The sequence below is a fragment of the Epinephelus lanceolatus genome, chromosome 17 (assembly GCF_041903045.1).
Source record: "Epinephelus lanceolatus isolate andai-2023 chromosome 17, ASM4190304v1, whole genome shotgun sequence".
Classification (NCBI taxonomy): Eukaryota; Metazoa; Chordata; class Actinopteri; order Perciformes; family Serranidae; genus Epinephelus; species Epinephelus lanceolatus.
The window spans coordinates 24,396,208-24,416,921 of NC_135750.1; the positions used below are offsets into that span (position 1 = coordinate 24,396,208).

General features: G+C 38.4%; 1 protein-coding gene across 1 annotated transcript in view; it reads right to left on the bottom strand.

Annotated features, from left to right (window-relative positions):
• The window catches only part of eys (EGF-like photoreceptor maintenance factor), a 218,546-nt gene that overhangs the window by 151,204 nt on the left and 46,628 nt on the right, over nucleotides 1-20,714 (bottom strand). The window contains exons 13-20 of the mRNA XM_078176251.1: nucleotides 19,283-19,396; nucleotides 15,463-15,585; nucleotides 12,976-13,089; nucleotides 12,145-12,378; nucleotides 10,088-10,210; nucleotides 9,870-9,983; nucleotides 5,176-5,289; nucleotides 2,954-3,067 (exon numbers count right to left, since the gene is read on the bottom strand). Coding sequence (XP_078032377.1) covers nucleotides 2,954-3,067; nucleotides 5,176-5,289; nucleotides 9,870-9,983; nucleotides 10,088-10,210; nucleotides 12,145-12,378; nucleotides 12,976-13,089; nucleotides 15,463-15,585; nucleotides 19,283-19,396 — 1,050 coding nt within the window. The remainder of the gene's footprint in view (nucleotides 1-2,953; nucleotides 3,068-5,175; nucleotides 5,290-9,869; nucleotides 9,984-10,087; nucleotides 10,211-12,144; nucleotides 12,379-12,975; nucleotides 13,090-15,462; nucleotides 15,586-19,282; nucleotides 19,397-20,714) is intronic.

Genomic DNA, 20,714 nt, shown 5'->3' on the forward strand with positions numbered 1-20,714 from the left:
TCGTGAACAAGATGATATGGCACACCCCTAGCCATGATTATCAACAAGAGGGTAGCAACATGTGTGACTGACAGCAGAACTCCTGGCCAATAAACAAACTGGGAGGTGGGATTTCAATGGAATGACCAAGCAAAGTTCAAACACTAGCACTTGCCTAGGTGCGCTACTCACTTGTGTGTGAAACTGTTTATGTGGAAGTGTTTAAAATACTAAGGTTTTAGTGTAAATGCATGTTTGGGTGGCACTGAGCAAACAACTATATAAAACAGATTTAGATTGTACTGCATGAGTTGTGAAAAAGTTTGTAACTGAATGCTTACAACATAGTTTTGCTGTTCTTAAACTCGGCTCCCTTTTACTTCATCAAGAATTTTCTTCATTGTTGGATTATTCACTCACTGAGGAGGCATGCTAGAAAAACCTCATTTTATTCACAAATTCAAGGTAACTCGGAGTAAGCAATTGATATACAAATTATACTTTAGGGGTGAAGTGTTCCTTTAAAAGTATTTATATGGCACATCATTGCTTTTGGCTGAGCCAGCAGGTTGTCAGAGCGACAGCTGATTAAAGCTTAGTTCTGGATGTGTCAGCGTATTACATGGAAACTTGGTGGAAATATGAAAATTTGGTACTTTATTATTGTGACTACTTCTGACATTATATAACAGCTTGCCAGTCATACAGTACACAGTGAACAGTCTTTTATTGATAGTTTCACAGTGGAACTACTTCACGACCAGACGATAGCTACTTTCCTTGGGAAAGAGGTGGCAGCACTATTGTTGTCAAAGGCACAATGCTTTCAAAATGCTTACTTAACTGGTCATTGTATAAGAGGGGAGCGGTATTACAGCTCCATGAGGCAATATTTTCGTACAAACACTGAATCAAATCACTCTCTGCAGCATGAAAGAATTGCCAGACCTGCCAATCTCATTGAGAATCAACAAGCCATTCTACAGCTGTTTGCAGCTTTCAGTGCTTTTGTTCACAAACTCCAGGACTGGATTAAAGCAAAGTTTCCACTGCCTACCTTATTTTAGTGTTATCTAACTTGTGCTGTGACTATCTAGTTTGGAGATACTACCAGACTTGGAGAAAGAGTAGAAATTGTGTATTAAATCAAAGAGGACAAAGAATTTCTATTTCTTTAGACAGACTTTGGTTCTAAAATGTGTGATCGTGGAAGATGAATGAGGTGCTGATTGGGTCTAACAACAATCTGGTACAAACCAAGACTTCTGCTTTTGTAAGACGTTGCATTGACACTGGAAAGCTTCTACAAAGCTGCGGAGTGATTTGTGCAGATTGGAACTCAAAGCTGAGTGATTATTTTGTGGAGATTCGGCACACACATGCTTATTACCATGCATGTAAATTACATACTGTGTTCTGTTGCTTTAATGATCGCAAATTGTCATAGACGCTCTCAGAGTATATTTGCATTTGGTTTTATTTACAGTTCCCTTTGACTATGAAAAGCAACAGCATCCAGATGTGGCCACTGCCATGCCTTATAACAGGAATGGTGTTACATGGGTAATCAACTGTGCCTCATTTCTGACGTGCTCTCTATAGTGCTTTGAATTACAGCTGAAGACTTCCATGTTCATTTCCATCAGCGCTCTGAATCTTCCTCCTTACGCTGTCAGCGGTCTTTGAAGTGCCTTTTTGTAAATTCTATGTGCCTTTTTTCAGGAGTCATTTCCTCCTGGCCACTCTGCGGTAAAGCCTAGATTTGTCAAGTGCTGCCCTGACTGTTGTCCTTCCAGGAAGATCTCACAGCCAATGAGCTCATTAGATCTGTCAGAGTGGTCCTTGGGCTTTGACCAAGGTCCTTCTTGACTGGTTGCTCGGTTTGTTAGGACGAGCGTGTCTAGGAGGAGTCTGGCTGGATGAATGTTTTTTCACATTTATTAATGATGGAGCCCTTTTGTGCTCCCGTGAAATCACACCACTAGAATTTCATCCACTGACAGTTCCGTGAAGTTCACAGGAGAGTGTCTATTCCAGCATGCACACACTCTACAGTGGATCTCTAATAATGACCAACAGCTCGTGTTTGTTGTAAATCATACTCAGAAAATTGCAGTCATTACTAACATGGGACAAAAACAAGCTGTACCAATGAGTAAACATCATTAAAAATCTGATCATTTTAGACTTTTTATCTTTGATCATTTGTTTGTGGAGGTACAAGTGGTGTCGTCCCAATTACATGCCGAATCCATTTAACAACAACAACTGATTAAATGCTACTAAATCATTTTTCGATGAGAGATGAGATAACCAAACTTGCTAGTTCACTTCTCCACTATCTATAAATAAATAAATACCTTTTTTGATGTCTTGCACTGAAATATAAACTACAGATGATTAATTAAAGCAAACTATGATATGCTACTATTATTTCATACAAACATAGCAAATCAAATGCATAAATTTGTGTTAAGAAAAGAGTCACATTATAAAAATATAACATTTTAACTCTGATTGACTGGTGATGACCATTATAAAATGTCATTATGAAAGCTAGTTATGGCTATTAACAGTGATCACACTTTGAATCAGGTCTTAGCTTTTCATCATCTTGTAAAATGAGAAAAAAATGTGAGTCTAGAGCTCCGTCTGGTAAAATCATCCTTTACCCCAAATCACCTTTTTACCCCATCAGTCTTTTTATTCCCATTGACATGCAACGATAATGCTGTACAGTGACGCTAGCTCTACCCTCTGACTAAATGATGAAGGTTGTCACTTGTGTGGCAGAAGCACCTACCGTAGCTTATATCTTGCTAATTACTCAAGTTTTCTTTATTTAACCACAGGTAGCAAATGAAGATGTACTCATTTTGTTGAGACATGTGAAGTGAGTTCAGACAGGTGAAAATAATAGTATGTGAAGTTAATTAACTTTGCTTTTTGTCCCCATTCCCTCAGTGCTCATTACCTTTAAATGGAGCCACACATTGGCAGAAGTAATTACCGGGCTGGTCAATGCAAGTGGCGCCATTCTTGCAGGGAGATGAAGCACACTCATCAATGTCAAATTCACACTCTGTACCTGTGACAGAAAAGAATACAGATTGATAAATATGTCATATCAAAAGGGTTGCTGGGATAAATATTTGGCAGTCCTAAAACACTCTGTGATACAATCAGAAAATACATCACTGCAGTTGCTGGAGGTTTAATCTGAAGAGAAGCCGAGTTGTTGTGTTTCAGAGAGGACAGGGTGCACAGTTGTTCATATAACTTGAAACATTATCCCAGAAAACTCAGACACCAGAATAACTGTTGGCATATGTTACATCTGTAGCGGGCATGTTAAAACCTTACATTTCTTTAAGTGTCAACTATCAATTTTAGGTTTTAAAGTCTGTGGTTAAGGTGTGGTTAGGTTTAGACACAAAAGCCACTTGGGTAGGGTAAGGAAGACATCACGTTTAGGCTTAAGACACCTGGTTTGGTTGCAATAAACATAGGTGAAAATGTCCTAACCTTTCGTTAAAAAATACTCGCTGTTTTCACAACAGACGTGGCTCCCAAAAAGCTAAAGCTAAAACATGACTAGAAATGTCCCGAACTCTTGTTGAAAAATACCTGCATTTGTTGTTTGATGGTCTTGAACTTTAATCTTTTGTTGTTACAAACATGGTTGATAATGTCCTGACCTCTCACTAAAAAATACCTGCTTTTGTCGCTACAAGCATGGCTGGAAATGTCCAAACCTCTCATAAAAAAATATCTGCTTTTGACACTAATAACATGGCTGGAAATGTCCCATCCTCTTGTTAAGAAATACCCGCTTTTGTCGCTAATACCATGGCTGGAAATGTCCCCACCTCTTATTAAAAAATACCATATTTTTTTTCACTACAAACATGGCTGGAAATGTTGTGTCCTCTTGTTAAGAAATACCAACTTTTGTCACGACAAACATGGCTGAAAATGTCCCAACCTCTAGTTGAAAAATGCCAGATTTTGTCACTACAAACATGGCTAATAATGTCCTGACCTCTAGTTTAAAAAATACCTGCTTTTGTGGCTAATAACATGGCTGGAAATGTCTTGAACTCCTGTTAAAAAATACCAGCTTTCGTCACAACAAACATGGCTGGAAATGTCCCTGTCTGTTGTTAAGAAATATCTGCTTTTGTCACTACAAACACGGCTAATAATATCCTGATCTCTCGTTAAAAAATACCCGCTTTGTTGCTAATATCATGGCTGGAAATGTCCCATCCTCTTGTTAAAAAATAGAAATTAAAAAAAAAAAAAAAAATTAGAAATGTTGATATGATAAGTATGAAACGTACAAATGTTACTTATTAGCAGTTTGCAGAAATGTTCAATGCCAACTTTTTATTCTGGTGACTGGGCTGCTTCAGAACAACCACAACCTTTCATCTGGGTATAAACAAATTATCAGAAAACAACATGAACCTTAAATAACTGGGTGAGGGTTTTTTTTGTAGATTCTGATCTAAATGCTATACACGCAGATGATGTGAAAGTTGCACTGTAGTGCTGAAAACAGCGAAAACTACCTGTGAGGACTCTCTATGGTGCTGCAGCAAAGTATGAAACAGCAAAGACTATCTGCACAGCATGAACTGTATTTCAGATATAATTTCTGAAAAAAAAAAAAAAAACAACTGTTTTTTTTCCTAAACACATTATACATAAGGATTTTTTTTTTTAAGAAGAGAAACCAGCTTCTTTGAAATCATAAGATTCAGCACTGCAACCAGATTCACTGTTTGTAATGCACTGTGGATCTGGCTCTGTGGGAATTATTGGCAATTAATAAGAAACAGTTCAAAAGCTGTTACTGTGTTTGACTTTCACGGGTGGAAATACATGATCTTTGTTTTAATCTGGAGTCATTATTCATCTTTGTGCTTTTAACAGTTGGCATCACAGCACCACATATAGGGAAATAATTATTCTGCAAGACTTCAAAACGTGTGCGAGTATTAAACTGCTCCGCTGTCTCTAAGAGAAGCTGCTGATAGCTGCGGACTTCACTTTGAAAATGCCTGTTGTAATGGTAATGCATAATTTATGAGTAAAGATGCGAACGTGTTGCACATATGCTCTGTACATTCCATTCATGTGAAAACATACGAAGATGCACCTCACCCGAACACATTAAAAGCATTCACTAACCTGTGAACCCAGGCTTGCAGACACATTTATAGCCATGAACGAGGTCAACACAGGTGGCACTGTGTAGGCACGGTGACGATATGCACTCGTCTATGTTGACTTCACAGTAGTTCCCTGTAAAGACATGAGATTTAAGAGTCAGTGGTCACACATGTCCAGGAAGTGCCATATTATGGCTTATGACTCATCCTCAGTTTCCCACTTTCCCTCAACTTAGCAAAATATATGTTGTAGTTGACTTAAATCCTCTTTGTGTAGATTTAAAATTTAATGATTGGTGACACCTTCAATCCCTTGGTTGCAGTATTTTAAGACATTTGTCACAAAAATTAGGTCGGACTGATATTTCCCGTGCACACTATGCAACACATGGAATAAACACATTTTTACTGTTGTGCAAACAAAATTAATTGGACAGTGATATTTTGTTTTGGATATGCAACAATTGAGGGCTTTAAATCAAGTTTTAACAAAGTGGTTCCTTGAAGAAAAAAAATACATCAAGAGGCTGTCATCTTTCTGTCCTGACAGCACACTCTGCAGTTGATTTCTATCTATTTCTATATTGTATATGACACAGAAAATAGTCCATGTAATACAGAATATAAATTATTCTCTCTGTGTTTCCCTGCTAATGTGTTTACTCTGGAAATACAAAGCAGATCAGCTTCACACAAACTAAGCCGTGAGATGATTTTTTTTTCTGTGCATTATCACTATTTCACACATTCAGTCTCTGTAAGCTTTGAAGGAGGCTATTATATAGTGTGAAATGTCAGAGTGAGAAGAGGTATTTGAATTACAGCATCACTGCATGTAATCACAGTGTAGTGTTTGCGCTGCTGTTGTAGCACTGCAGAAGGTCTAAACACAGCTTGTTGTGTAACCTCATTGCCTCCCATGTGACCTGATGTGGCCTGAAGGTCGGCATGAGTTCACTGTTTAAACACTGAGGTTCTCTGAGAGACGTTATCAATACTGATGCTTAATGAAGCCAAAAACATTTCGATTTCTCTGAAAGCCTCTGGGGACTTGCAAAGATTTTTATAAATCCAGTTATTACGAACAGAAGTGCAGTTTCAGCAAAACTATTACTACAGGTTTGGTCACTTATCGGCTGTACTGTATGTAAACACATCATTATTTGTTTCTGTCTAGTCTCAGAGTCTGAACAGCTGACACTTAAAAAGGAACAGTTTAACTTTTCACAATGATTACATCTTCTTAGGAGATATTCTATGCACCTTTAACTACAAAAATCAATCAAGACACACTGAGTATTGGCCTGATAATCATGAAATTTGGTATGGACATTCATGGTTCCTAGAGGATGCTTACTGCTGCATGACTTTCCTCTACTGCCAAAATCTGACCATGAAATTAAACTAATGCTTCCTGTGGGATAAACCTCCACTTCCAGTCAAATAGCCAGCTTTGAACACACAGCACTGAAAACAACATTTTGCAATTTGATATGGATGCTGGACCCCAGTGGATGACTCCTAATACCAAACTAGGTGCTAGTTTGGTCACATATGTCCACCATCAGGCCACTTGCTTCTACTTGCACAAAAGTTTAATTTAATAGTGTAATGCCCTTCAATTTGCTTAACATATTCAGGCTCTGACAGCTCTGAACCCACTGGATTTCTAATGACTCCTCTATTAACACCCTGAAGATAAATATTATATTTTAGCCTCAATATGGGTAAGAACAACTGATGTCAAGAAAAATCTGAAATTGCTGCGGTTTTGTTTATTCTGTTAGCCCCCAGGGTCTAGTGGTGGGGTGCTAGTTTGGTTGATTTGACCTTTCCAAACATATCTGTAATTATGACCCTCGGCCCACTCTGTAGTTTGGGAAATCGGGAAGCGATGCAGCAGTAATGTGGATGGCAAGCAGAAACAAACCTCTGTTAGCAGAAATGGATAAAGAAAGGCATCTTTTGATGGCAAGTTTAGATTCAAAGACCTGCCTGATATTGCTCACGACAAGTTGCATTATTACTTAAGTTATTTGCATTTTCTGTCGATGTGAATTGAGTTACCACCATAGTACATTGAGCTGTTAAAAATCAGGGGGTGTTAAGTTAACCTTTACAAGTGTAAAGTTGGACACTACATTGTGTAAGTATTACTAAGTAATGCGATATTTTGGTCAATGTGTCCATCTGTTGTTACTTGTTGGGCTTGAGTTTGCCATGGTACTGTAGGCTTTCAGCGTATTTTTTGAGCATGCAGTACCTTTGACGTTATTCTAGACAATATTCTGGGCAGTATTTGTCATCATCACTATGGACAATCATGCAGTTTATCGCGATTAAGTATTTTACTTGATTGACACATATATATATATTTATATTTCTTTGCAGAGAGAAAATATTACAACTCCTACAACTACCGTATAGTCTATGGATTATATTTTGTTTAGGTGCTCAAATATGTTTTCTTCTCAGCTGTATCATCCATCTAAGTATCTACTCTGACTGTAGTAAATGTACAGAAATTGTGTCTAATCTAAGACACCTGCACAAGTAAGCACATCACCAGCCACACACATACTATGAGCAGAACCAGCCGCTTCCCTCTACACACCGAAAAAAATACTGCCCTGATGGGATTCCTGTGATTCCTCTGTAACTGTGCTTCAGTAAAAGGTTTTCGTTATTGAGAGAAATCAAGGTTGGATGGAACGTAATCAAAAAATAATTTGTTGTCATGAATTCTTGAAAACTTGCAGATTGACATTCGGAGTGTGGTATGTATTTCCATTCCTACAATACATTTACAGTACCACCTGTAGTTTAAGGAGAAAAAGAACAAGAGGTGTGACTATAAAAGATTAAGTAAAGTGAGTTAAACTCCTCAGATCCAGCCCCCAGCATGAAAGGTATATGGACTCTAATATGATTTCCACAGTTTGGCTGTGAGCAGAGCTCTTGCCTCTTTGATTTTCCTGAAATCTGATATGAGCCGTCCGTGTTCCAAATCAAACCAATCGCCCTGTTTAATGAATATTTGAGTGGGGTTAGCAGATTTATATGGGGATAAGTCAAAAGTTCACATTTAGCAAGAATGTTTATACCATAGACTTAGATGAGTGGAGGTCACATACACACTACTTGCTTCTTCTGCTTTGTGGTGTAAAGGATCTAATCTGCAGAGATCAAATTTCAAAGAAAAATAAGCATACACCTGCACACGCTTATCAGCTCTGCATTGATTTATTAAAAACTGTCAACACTTCAGTCACATGGCTCCATCTTGAGCAAGGTGCAAGCGACCAGAACATCGACACACTTATATTAAATCAATGCAGAGGTAATAAGTATATGCAGGAATTCACTTTTTTCTTTGTAATTTATTAGTAAGATGTTCTGTTTGCCATGGCATGTGACATGCTGACCCTCCCGGTGGCCACCCCTGGCCAAAAATAATTGGAGGCCAACGTTACTGTTGTTAAGAGACTGTTGCATACTCATTTTTTAGCTAGCTGGTATCCTGGCAACTAGTTAACCTAAGGCATTAATTGGTACCAACCATGTTGGTGTAGCTTATCAGGAAGGGGGCAAAATAACATCCCAAAGTTAGGCTAAATTTTAATGAGGGGGACAATTGGCATGTCCATTTGCAGAGGGCTCCCTTTACCTCAAATCAATTCAATAAGCTTTATTGGCATGACATTTTTAATGTGTTGCCAAAGCACAGTTATAATTCAAGACAGTGAAAATCCAGAAACAATGTATAATTACAACATCTTAGATGTACATTTTCAAGGAAATAAAAACTAACCAAGTGAAAGAGTGCATAAAAGGGCAGAGTGTGATCTGTGATGAGATGAACTATATATTGTTGTGTCGATTGTCTCTTAGGCTGTGACATGCACTGACATATCTCGCTGCATCTGTGGCGCTGACGCTATTTTCTCCAAGTAGCATTTTAGTCTGGTCAGAGAGTGAATCAAGATCTTGGAGTTTACATTTAATTTTTGTAAAGATCTTGGTTCTGTTGTCTCCTTATATGTGCTACACTGTAGCAGGAAATGTTGCTCTGTCTCCACCCGTCTCTGAGGACAGAGCTGACACAGCCTGTCTTCTCTAAACAGCCAGGTCCACCCGTGTCTGCCAGTCCCTAGGACCAGGCGGTGGTCATAGAGACCATAAGTCTCACCTCAAGATATCTGAATAAAAATGGGTAAAAACAAGTCTCATTTTGTTCCTTACAATCAATGTACTAAATAAAGGCAAAAGCCAAAAAAAAATTCTTAAAAAAAAAAAAAAAAATAGCCAAATGTGAATAAGAATTTCTCTAATTTATTTGAAATTAATGTATCTTTTATAAAAACATAAAAAAAAATTCTAGTTAATTCAAGCTTCATTCATTTACCATCTTTGAGTGTATTATTTGAGTTCCATGCTGATCACCTAAGAGTTAAAACACCCACAGGTGTAAGTTTAAATGTCTAATTTGGTTGTATTTGAGGTTTAAAAATCTGATTAAAAGAGACATGATAGTTGCAAATGTGCATCAACAACACTTAATGTTCTCTCTTAATTTACATGCCTTTATCCATGTTTCTAAGCACACTGGCATGATGAGTGGAAGCAAAGTTGTCTTCCTCTCATCACTGATCACATGAAAGTTTGAGCAGTGTTGTACAAACAAACACAGTCACAGTAAAGCGTATAAAATACCTGTGATTCCGAGAGGACACTGGCAGCTGAAAGAGTTGAGCTCATCAATGCAGGAGCCTCCATTTCGACAAGGCTGGCTGAGACATTCATTCACTTCAATCTCACAGTTATTTCCTTAGAAGGTATGAAAGGCACACAGCATGTTGACACATTGCCTCTGTGAATAAAAATGTCACTTTAACTCACAAAAAATAACATTCAAGATAGCTTTCACTTACCAATAAATCCAGGCGCACAGAAGCAATTGTAGCCATCGAGAGCGTCTTTACAAATACTCAGCGCTCCACACGGCTTTTCTTCACAATCATCAATGTTTATCTCACAAAACTGGCCTGTTAAACCTGCAGAGAGAAGACAACATATTCTATAGGAGCTCTCAATTTCAGAGGACAATCCTGAAAAGGAATGCCTGTCGGATGTTAACACCGCCTTGTAAAGATCCTTGGTAGTGATCATATGGTTAGTCCTTAAAAGTCCCCGTCAAGAGCTGTTTCAAAGTATGTAAAAACACTTTGATTTACATTTTGTTTAACAAAGTTTTTCCACATAAAAAGTTTAAAAAAACAACAACTCTGAAATGGGCCTGTTTCTTCTGCATAGAGAAATTACTTCTCTAGTGACAAACTATGGACAGATACAAGTCATTTTAACCCCCTGAGATCCTGTGTCCACAAATGACACTTGACCTTATACTACATTCTACTTTACTCAGACCTCTTGTCCTCATTCGTGGACATTTTTTCTGTGCCATCTAGTGGTAATAAGAGGACAATACATTAAGCCATGTAAAAACAAGATGGCAAGTCTGCCGCAGAATTCCGACACAAAAGAGGACAAGGTCCTAAACCTGATATCACTTTATGGTTGAAACTTGTTTTTTTATGCTTAATAATGTTTGTAGTTTGCTACGGCAACAAATTTGACCAATTTTAGCAACAGTAACAAGATAAAAAACTTAATTAGTAACTACTCGTTTGCCGACATTAGGACTTAATTATCGTCTCGTTTGAGGACATTGGGACAGGTCTTTTATACTTATCGGGTCCTATTGATCCCAAATAGCTAGGAGAAATTACAAATGCATACCAAACAAAAGTTCAGATCTTAGGGGGGTAGTCAAGGTCAGACATTTTAGGTGATATAAACAAAAGAAAAACATTTTTTTTTAAATGAAGGAGGACTTAGATAGTTACTAAAGAGCAAAACCAACAACTATTTGATTTGCTGTCTTTCCTTTCCTTCTAATGAACAAGTAAATGACAAAATGTGCATTTACTTTGATATCAATTAATGACAAAACAGCAGTAGCATTATTATTATTATTATTATCATTATATTATTAATAAGTCACTATTTTGATTTGATCTCCTGCAAAAGGACCTATATGCTTTTACAGTTCAATATTTGGTAGCAGTAATGTGTGAGCCAGGGAAGAAGACTGCTAGTTAGCAAACATGGATGTAAATTTTATCATAGTCACAAAATTGGTTTCGTAAACCTTTTATCAGGAAGTAAATAAATCTCGTGTTTTTTGCTCTAAAGAAACAAATAATGCATTCTTTTGTAGAAAATGCTTAATACAAACATAATTTTGTTTACAAGGAAACTCCAAGGTGTACCTTTAAACATAAAACCAGCATGTATCACAAACATTGTTCACTTCTAGTAAGCTGAGAGGGATGGTAACTTATTGTTAAATTTGGTAACTGTGGGTACAAAATGGTAGTTCTCTACAATCTATACTATGAAATAATATTGTCAAATACTATGTGAATGATGTATTTATTTATACTTATTATCTATAATTACCTTAATTACCTGTACTGAGTAATTAACTGTGAATTATTGCAATGAAATGTAATGACAGCAACAAATTAGACATAAGACAATTTCCATATTTCAGCTGATATATTCTAATTATTACCTCAGAGATATTAGATAAGAGCAGCATGCTATGTAATGGCAGGATATCCCTTTGATAGTAAACAATTCCTTTGATAAAATACCATTAGAAGACATCCAGATCCAAAGTGGGTAAATTCCAAGCATCCTCGCCGCTTTGAAGTCAGCTCACAACCTGATCAACTGAGCCCTGACTTACACATTTCATAAGGCTGTTACGTGTTGTTGCTTAAGGCCAAAGAGATTAGACTCCTACGGAGAGGGAAGCTGAACAAGTGAAAGCATCAAACCAGGGAGTGTGTCTGCTATATACATGATTCATTCGAGGAATTGCCTCCATTTGAGACAAGCCGCTGCTGGATGGTGAACCTACCTGGTAAACAATCACACTTGAACCCTCTTGATAGATCCACACACGCTGAACCGTGTTGACACAGGCCATCAACACAGTGGTTTATAGGTGTTTTGCAGTGCGGCCCAGAGTACCCATGTTGACACACACATCTATAAGTCTTTGCCAGCTCTTCACAGAAGAGAGTTCCCTCGGGGTCGCAAGGATTTGACACACACTGCTTCACAGATGAGGAGCATTCATTGCCATGGTATCCTGTAAGAGGTGGGATCAAAGTAGTGACTGATGTGCTGTGCTGTGTACAGTATCCTCCTGACTTCCCACATCTGGCAAAGATCAGGGATTGTGATTTCACGTGATGCTGTCATTGCCAGAGTTTTCCCTCCCTGCTGGTTTACATATTCTATCAAGCCAGAGCGTAAAGCATTAGAACCAAAGAGGGATTTCAGCACCAGAACACAACCTACTTAAGGAAAAACACTGTGATGTGTGGCTTTTTTCACCCATTGTAACTAAATTATGGATTTATACATGTGTTTTCTGATGGTATTCACTTGACTGTTCTGGTGATACCACAGTAATCAACAACACTAATATGTTTTCAAATGCATTTAGGGCTGAATTTAAAAAAGAGGGATTGATGCAGAATAAACGCAGAAGAGCTCATGACACACTGTGGTTATAATGATTATATAGCTTAGTATTATTTTTCCTCAGCACACTGTTGCGTGTCTACATTTCAAAATGGAATTACTGTAGTATTGAATATAAGAGCAAATGCAAAGCTTGATTCATGCATCAAAACAAATCTGAGCTTCATTACCAATCAACCGTATAAATGTGCTTTAATACCTGCAGGGCAAATACACTGTATTTCCCCAGCCGAGTTGTAGAAGCAGGTTCCTCCATTTTTGCAGAACTCAACATCTGATGCACACGTGGAGACAGATGTGGAGCAATTCTTACCTGATGAGTAAATAAAGATTGTTAATTGAGTGCCATAAAAATCAACACACACTAAGAAAACAAACACATCACCAACATAATGAGACATCTTAATATCCTGGCCTAAAATAAGTTTAACTGCAGAGAGCGACAACCATTAGTGTAATGAACTAGCTTGACGTGAGGTACACATGGCCGAAGCCAACTGTCCGGATTTGCAGCATCACAAACTTTGCGGGCACATTCACGGGAAGTTTGAGGGCTGTCCTGATCCGCAATTCATCCAGTCCACATGGGGCCTTAGGGAGACTGTCTGCAGACTTCCAGAGAGGCTGCATTGCAATATAGAGAAGTGAGGCGGTGGTTTTTGTAATTACTGATTAAACAAACAAAACAAATCTATTATGGGTGAGTAAAACAATTGCTGTATTAAAAGTAGAGATGTTCCGATACCCTTTTGTCCTTTTAGTTCTCTGCCGTTTATACAATGAAATCATGTTGTAATAATTAAAATGATCCAATTTTACAGCATGTTACAGGTACACTATTGAGCATTTATTTACAATGTACTGTAAGAAGGTGTGAATGATGCCTTAATTATTTAGGCTTATTGTCTATACTTACCTTAATTACCTGTACAGAGTAATTAACTGTGAATTATTGCAATGAAATGTAATGACAGCAACAAATTAGACGTGGGCTAATATCCATATTTTAACTGATATATTCTAATTATTACCTCAGAAATCTCAGGTACGAGGAACATGCAATGTGATGGCAGGATGTTCCTTTCATAGTAAACAATTCCTTTGATAAAATACCATTAAAAGACATCCAGATCCAGATAGTAGATAACTTTATTGTCCACCTCAGTAGAAATTCGTCTTTGGGTTCTCTCAATAATCAAAGGTACAGACAGACACAGATTACCACCATTAAAAAACGTACAATGAAATGAGTGCTGTCATTGTTATATGGGATGGCGCAAGTTAAATCTTTTGTTCAACATGAAGAAAGTTGCCAAATTGCTGACATTTTGCTAACAGCTAACGTTATACTTTTAACCACAAAGTAACTCCTTTTTAACAGAAAAAGCAGTAGTTGTAGTAGTAGTGAGTGCAACTTTCTGTGTAGACTACAAAGGAAGAACTGATTTCCAGAAGAGCTGCCATTTTATCCCTGTGTGACACCACTTTAAAGTTAATTTCTAAATTACATGGCATTAGATTGGTGCAAAGACTCACTCTCTCCGATACCCAATCCAACATGTTAGGCAGTATTGGAGGCTTTTTTACTGTTATCAGCATAGGGAGAACTCTAATTATATGCTACCTGACTCATGTTGGGCAGAAATTATATTCAACCACATCACAGTACAGATGAGTGATGTAATCAAAATGCATTTTATTTCTGCATCTTACCCTATAAATACTGTACAGTATATTCTAAAAGAAGGTCTTGTAAGTATGTAAGTAATACCCACATTATATAGCCATGGTTCAGTTCTTATACAAAAACATTTCTGCATTTCAATGTGTGTAGGCTTAATGTTGCGGATAAATTCACTCACAAGAAAAACCTATTAACTGGATTACTATCTGGATATCTGCAGGGACGGATAAGCAGATACTAAGATCCATCAACTTGTGTGAGGATTAATAATATAATAAATGATTGAAGGACACATGAGGACTGTCTATCAGCAGCTTGCAGTCTCACGCTCTCACAGACCTGAAGTGATGACGGTGAACACATCGCAGTACCCATGACTGAAGTCGACAAGGTCTCAGTCCACGAGTCCAGAGGGTGGACATTTGGATTTGGCCAGTGCATTCAGTAATGGAGCCAGTAGGGGTGATACTACAGTATAAGTGCTCTATATATCTTAGTACTATTGCAGTTTGTTCCCACAGGCACACACAGTTGCTTTAGTCTAGTTTTGTGCTTGCTTGTAGTGTCACAGTACAAAATACTGTATGCATAAAACTCCCTCGCTACCACTGCTCACCGAACATACGGGAGCGATGGATACATTGAAGGTTCTATTTATACCACACCAAATATAAAACTGGAGACAAAATGAGCTTAGCATTTTGCCAACCAGAATCAGTATTCCTGTCTTGGCTTTAATGAAAGATTTGCAGCACCTTTTATAGATTTTTGTAACCAATATATCTTTGGATAAATACTTAATTAATGATGAATTCAGTTTCTGCAGAAGGAGAAACAAAGATATCTTGACACTAAATCAGCTGCCGTCATTCTGTAAATGGTGAATGAGCTGCTACGTTAGACAATGAGACCACTTTGATGGTTATCACTACTGAAGCGTCATCAATCTGCGCTATATTCATTAAAGCCTAAACTATGAAAATGATGACATAGATAACTCACCGGCAAAGCCCGGAGGACAGATGCACTCATAGTCTGCAACCAGGTCAATACATGTGGAATTATTGGCGCAGTATCCGTGGACACATTCATCATAGTTGATTTCACAGTTCAACCCCTCAAACCCTGGTATGGAGGGAGAAAGAGAAATCTCATCAGTGAATATCAGTAAACAGCAGACATGAAAAGATACTAATTAGTATCAAATTGCACCCAAAAGCAATTTATTGCCTTTGTGACATTTTACATGACTTTTCAATGCAGGCCTGTGAGCAAGTACATATCACGGAGAGTAGATTGCACCACAGTCTGTATTTGAGGAAATAAATTATATTTCCTCATATATTGTGTGTGTCATTTTCTTCACAGCAATTATTCCTAAGTTATATCAGCATATTTGATATTTTAAAAATAAAAGGTTAAAGTCATGAAGGAAAAGTGAGTGCTGCCAATTTCTGACATTTTAGTCCCCCATAAATATATTCCACCGCATGGTCACGCTACAAAATGACTATCATTAGCACTGTCACACACTGCAGCTACAGGAGGCCCATGACTAATGCTTGGCTATCAGCACCATCGGTGCAGGTCAAATTCTCATCATTTCTCAAACTGACCATGGAACCAATTTCCACCTCTCTCCATGTCATAAAATTTGACAATTATCCTGACTTCATTAAAAATGCATAACAGGCTTCACCCGCAATCAAGGTTTAATCAGAGGTATGTCTCACAGGTAAGATGTCAACTGGACCAAGAAATTATTGGAAAAATAGCTGAGATTTACTCCTTTTTCCTCCAATGATGCGAGTGACAATTTCTGATGGAGTGATTTTATGTGATCGGGGAAACTTAAAGCAAATATTGTTTAACCTTTTGGGTACTGGACTGAAAACCAGGAAACTGGAGAGTTTAAATAGAAAATCACCATGAATAAAGGAAGCAATCAACATCATACGCTACAAAAAACACACCTCTTGTTGAGAGTATACAGGTTTTCATTCCAGTCAAACACTACAGCAACAGAGTCCACTGATTAGTTCCTGTTCTTTGGCTCAAGGTGTGCTAATCAGCAAAATCACCTGTTGTGTTTGGATAGGGCAACATTCTGTTTAGCTCTCAACCCTGTAGGCACACGGCTGTACCTGCATGAAGATAAACTTGTGTTGTCGACACATTGAGGGCATGGTGTTGGGTGAAAAAGAAGATAAGGACCAAGAACCTCTTTCAGTTGTGCAAAAACAGTTGAATCCTTGCACATTCCCCAGCTGCATGAAGGGAGTTGTCGATGTTGCTTACAGGACATATTGCACCAAACTGAGCCCACATATAAGAAATAGTCTGAGGAATGTAATGTGCAAGAAGGAGTCTCTTCGTTTGGCAGCAATAATTTGTAATTTCTAAATGTTGTGTTTTTTGATAAAATAAATTGGTACCAAACATTTGAAATCAATATGCAGTAGGAAATGTGATTAGGTTTGCACGGATTTTTTAGTTTACCTGGGATTACATACCTAGTTACCAGGAGTGGAAATCACAAGCTTCATTACGATACAATATTATATTGATTCTTTGGACAAGACTACGATATTTACTATATTTTAAGGTTTTCTTATATTCAGACAGAACAGGATGTAAGGAGATGTGTTTTACCTGCTTGAACAATGACCAATAAATTCAAACAGTGGATAAAAGAGGCCATTGAGATCAGGAAGCGGGCAAGCGGCACCATCAACCGGGACGACGGGGCGTACACCCTCTCACATACCTGGGATTCCCTACTCCAGAAAATGAACAACGACGCGGGAGGCGGGGTTGGCCTGACAGACTCTGATTGGTCTGTCAGGCCTACCAGCTGATATATGACACGTCAGCAGCACATCGGATAACAATTCTGAGGAAGACTGGAGTGTCAGTTGAAACTGTCAAGCACGTAAAACACATCTCCTTACATCCATGTCTGAATATAAGAAAACCTTAAAATATTCTAAATAAATAGACAGTATGAACCTTATCAATCTATTACGATATTTACTGAAATCACAAAGTGTGCCATGATACAGTTTTGATTTGATTCAATTCAGGGGCCTGTGATGGATATGTGAAGATATCAGCAAATTTGCCAATGGTCTTTTTTGCTACTTACCATTGTCTATGTGGTGCTGGGCTGCTAGCACTGTTTAAATGTTTATGATGTGTTCATTTTGTACTCGGAGGTCGGAAATTCCCAGTTCCCAGTCGGAAGTTTAAACTCGAACGCACCATGAGATCGTATTTCCAACTCGGAAGCTCGGAGCAACTGCATCAGCCCTGACTTATGAATTCAAGATGGCTGCTGGTCACATACATAGTGAGTAAACACTCTGCTAAAGTACTGTTTATAGCAATTTTATCTTATTTGTTTTACATTAGGTCAGCCATACCCATAGTACTGTTCTGTGACTGTATGTGCAAAATACCACATAGAGCGTTGTTATCAACTGATATTGCTAACAGTGGCTACGGCTGTCAACGGTAGAATGGTTGCTTTTTTACGACTTGTCCACCGTTTTCAACTAGAATGCAAAAACTGTTGTCAACTTCGAGGTGATGTCATTCCGACTTCCGACCTCCGAGTACAAAACGAACGCACCATTAGGAAGGAGGTGTACTTGGACAGAAATGGTGACACAGATGTGCCATGGAAATTTCAAAATAAAGTCTTATCTAAAGGTAAACTGTGTAAGATTTAGGGGCATCTACTGGCTAAATTTGTAGACGATTTTAATAACTAGCATTGTCGCCTCACAGCAAGAGGGTTCCTGCTTCGAACCTGGGGTGGGAGGTTAGAACCTCAGGGTGCTGTGCAGAGTTTGTATGTTACTTTTGCAGGGTACTCCGGCTTCCTCCCACAGTCCAGGTTAGGTTAACTGGTGACTCTAAATTTCTCGTAGGTATGAATGTGAGCATGAATGGTTGTCTGTCTCCATGTGTGTCTGCCATCCTGTCCAGGGTGTACCCCACCTCTCACCCAGTGTCAGCTGGGATAGGCTCCAGCACCCCCATGACACCTAACAGGATAAGTGGTTACAGAAAATGAATGATGAATGCATGATGCATAATCACCGGAAAATAAAAATAAAAAATGTTGTGTTTTTCATTACCTTAGATGGAGCTGTTTACATCTATATATCCGACAACACTGTAAATCAAACACTGGCTCTGGATAGGGCCATTCGCATCTTTGTGTCGGCCACCATAGTTCCACATGCTTGCCACAGGGATGAAGTTTCAGTTCTGCAATGTCACTACGAGATGCCACTACATCCTACACACTGGATGTTTAAGACGACAATACACATCAATCTTTTCGCTTCGCATTAATAATACTGGATCGTTGATGACTGAATTAATATATCAGCCCTGATGAATGTATCCTTACACCCTTACTAGTTACTGTAATAGAAATGAGTTGTGGCTGCATTTGTTTCCTGGATAGTTTTAAAAGATGGATTTTTCCTTGTATGGCTGTTGAACTTCAGCAGCAAATGGAAGACGGCTTTGCTTGTAGATTTGAGCTGTAGCTGCAGTGGAAATAACTCAATGTCTTTTCATCTCTGTTTGTCCATTCATCCAGAGGAATAAGAAATAGACGGACAAAACAACAGAGTGGAGAATGAATCACTGTAAAAGTGTTTCTGAATGGCTTTTTCATTTGAGCCAGGGTCATAACTCCAGGACTGAAACCGGTTGGTTGCACACTTCTAACACCCACAAAGGTCTGAATTAGTCACATAATCGTATCTTCTCGGCTATTGGAGGATCTAATTGCATTGCAACTTACCCTCTGAGCAGAAGCACTGATACAGGTCAATTCCGTCCACACAAATACCACCATTCTGGCAGGGTTTAGACTTGCACTCATCCAGATTTACTTCACAAAATGACCCTCCAAACCCTGCAGCATATGTAAAAAAATAAAAATAAAAAAAGACACTGTTATTGGAATCCTTTTAGCCTGGTTTCATTCCTCAGCCAATTAGGATCAGCATGACTTTGTTTTCACAAACAAAAGCTGGTTTTCAAAGCTTGTATTGATTCAAAGAGCTCGCTGGGCACATGCAGACTCAGCTCACTGGATCATTTAATCATGTTTAATAAGAGCCAGTCATTGCCCTTCTGATTTATTACATTAAACAAGCCAAATCCAGTGATTTTTAAGATCAAAGTCAATCTATACACAAAGGGAACCACATGAAACAAATAACATGCATCAGTGCACATGTGTAAACGCACTTGCACCGCACACACATACACACCCACGCAGGCTATTAAAGAGAAGAAACATGTCAGTGTTTAAGGCACATTATAGGCTGTGTGTGGGTTAACCTCACACGAATCTCCCATTGAGTATTTGTTATGTGTTTGCAGTGTGAATGTTTCACACAGTCAGCCGAGGACCAAACAGAGCATAAGGGTCCTAAGATGTTCTCCACAATTAGGAAGGGGGGGGGGGGGGGGGATGAATATAAAAAGAACAGTCAGAATAAGCAGTTTTCCCTCCAAAACAATACTGTAGGGTTATATAAAAACAAGAACAGCAACCAAACAACTGCTGCATTGCTAAAACCTGCGGTACGACAAAAACTGTCTCATGCCAAGTGGGGCTTTTGATCAAACAGCTTTTGGAGCTCAAATAATTTTATGGCAAAAATAAGTCTTGCAAAGTTGTTCCTTTGAAATAAATGCTAATGTAAAACACAAAAAAACCTGCTGTCAACAGTTTCTTAGTCATAAAAACACAATTATTGCCCTGCAAAATCTGCTCCTCAAGAGTTTAATCACTTAAAAATCTGGGAAGAATTTCCCCCAGAAACCTCTACAACAAGCCAGGACTGTGCTTCTTGTTTTTTTTTCTTTTGGCATAATCAAATCAAATTATACATGCAAAATCGGCCATTTTGAGTTCATCCAACATTCTCAGTTCAAGGATATGATTTAGTGTGAGCACTAGATCCCGGGTCAGAGAGTTGACAGCGTGGGATATACACTATAGCGAGAGAGGGTATGAGTAACATGTTTTGCAACACATTAGGTTGGCAAGCAGTAGATAATATGGATGCCAAGACTGCCGACCTGAAACATCTAGACAAGACAGCATCTCACAGTTTGCCCTTGAGAAGTGATCTGGGGAGAGCAGCTCGCCGCAGGTTGCTTTCATTTACATAAGAAATCACTCACAATCCTTCACTTTGACATCCGCCAAGCATAAGTGC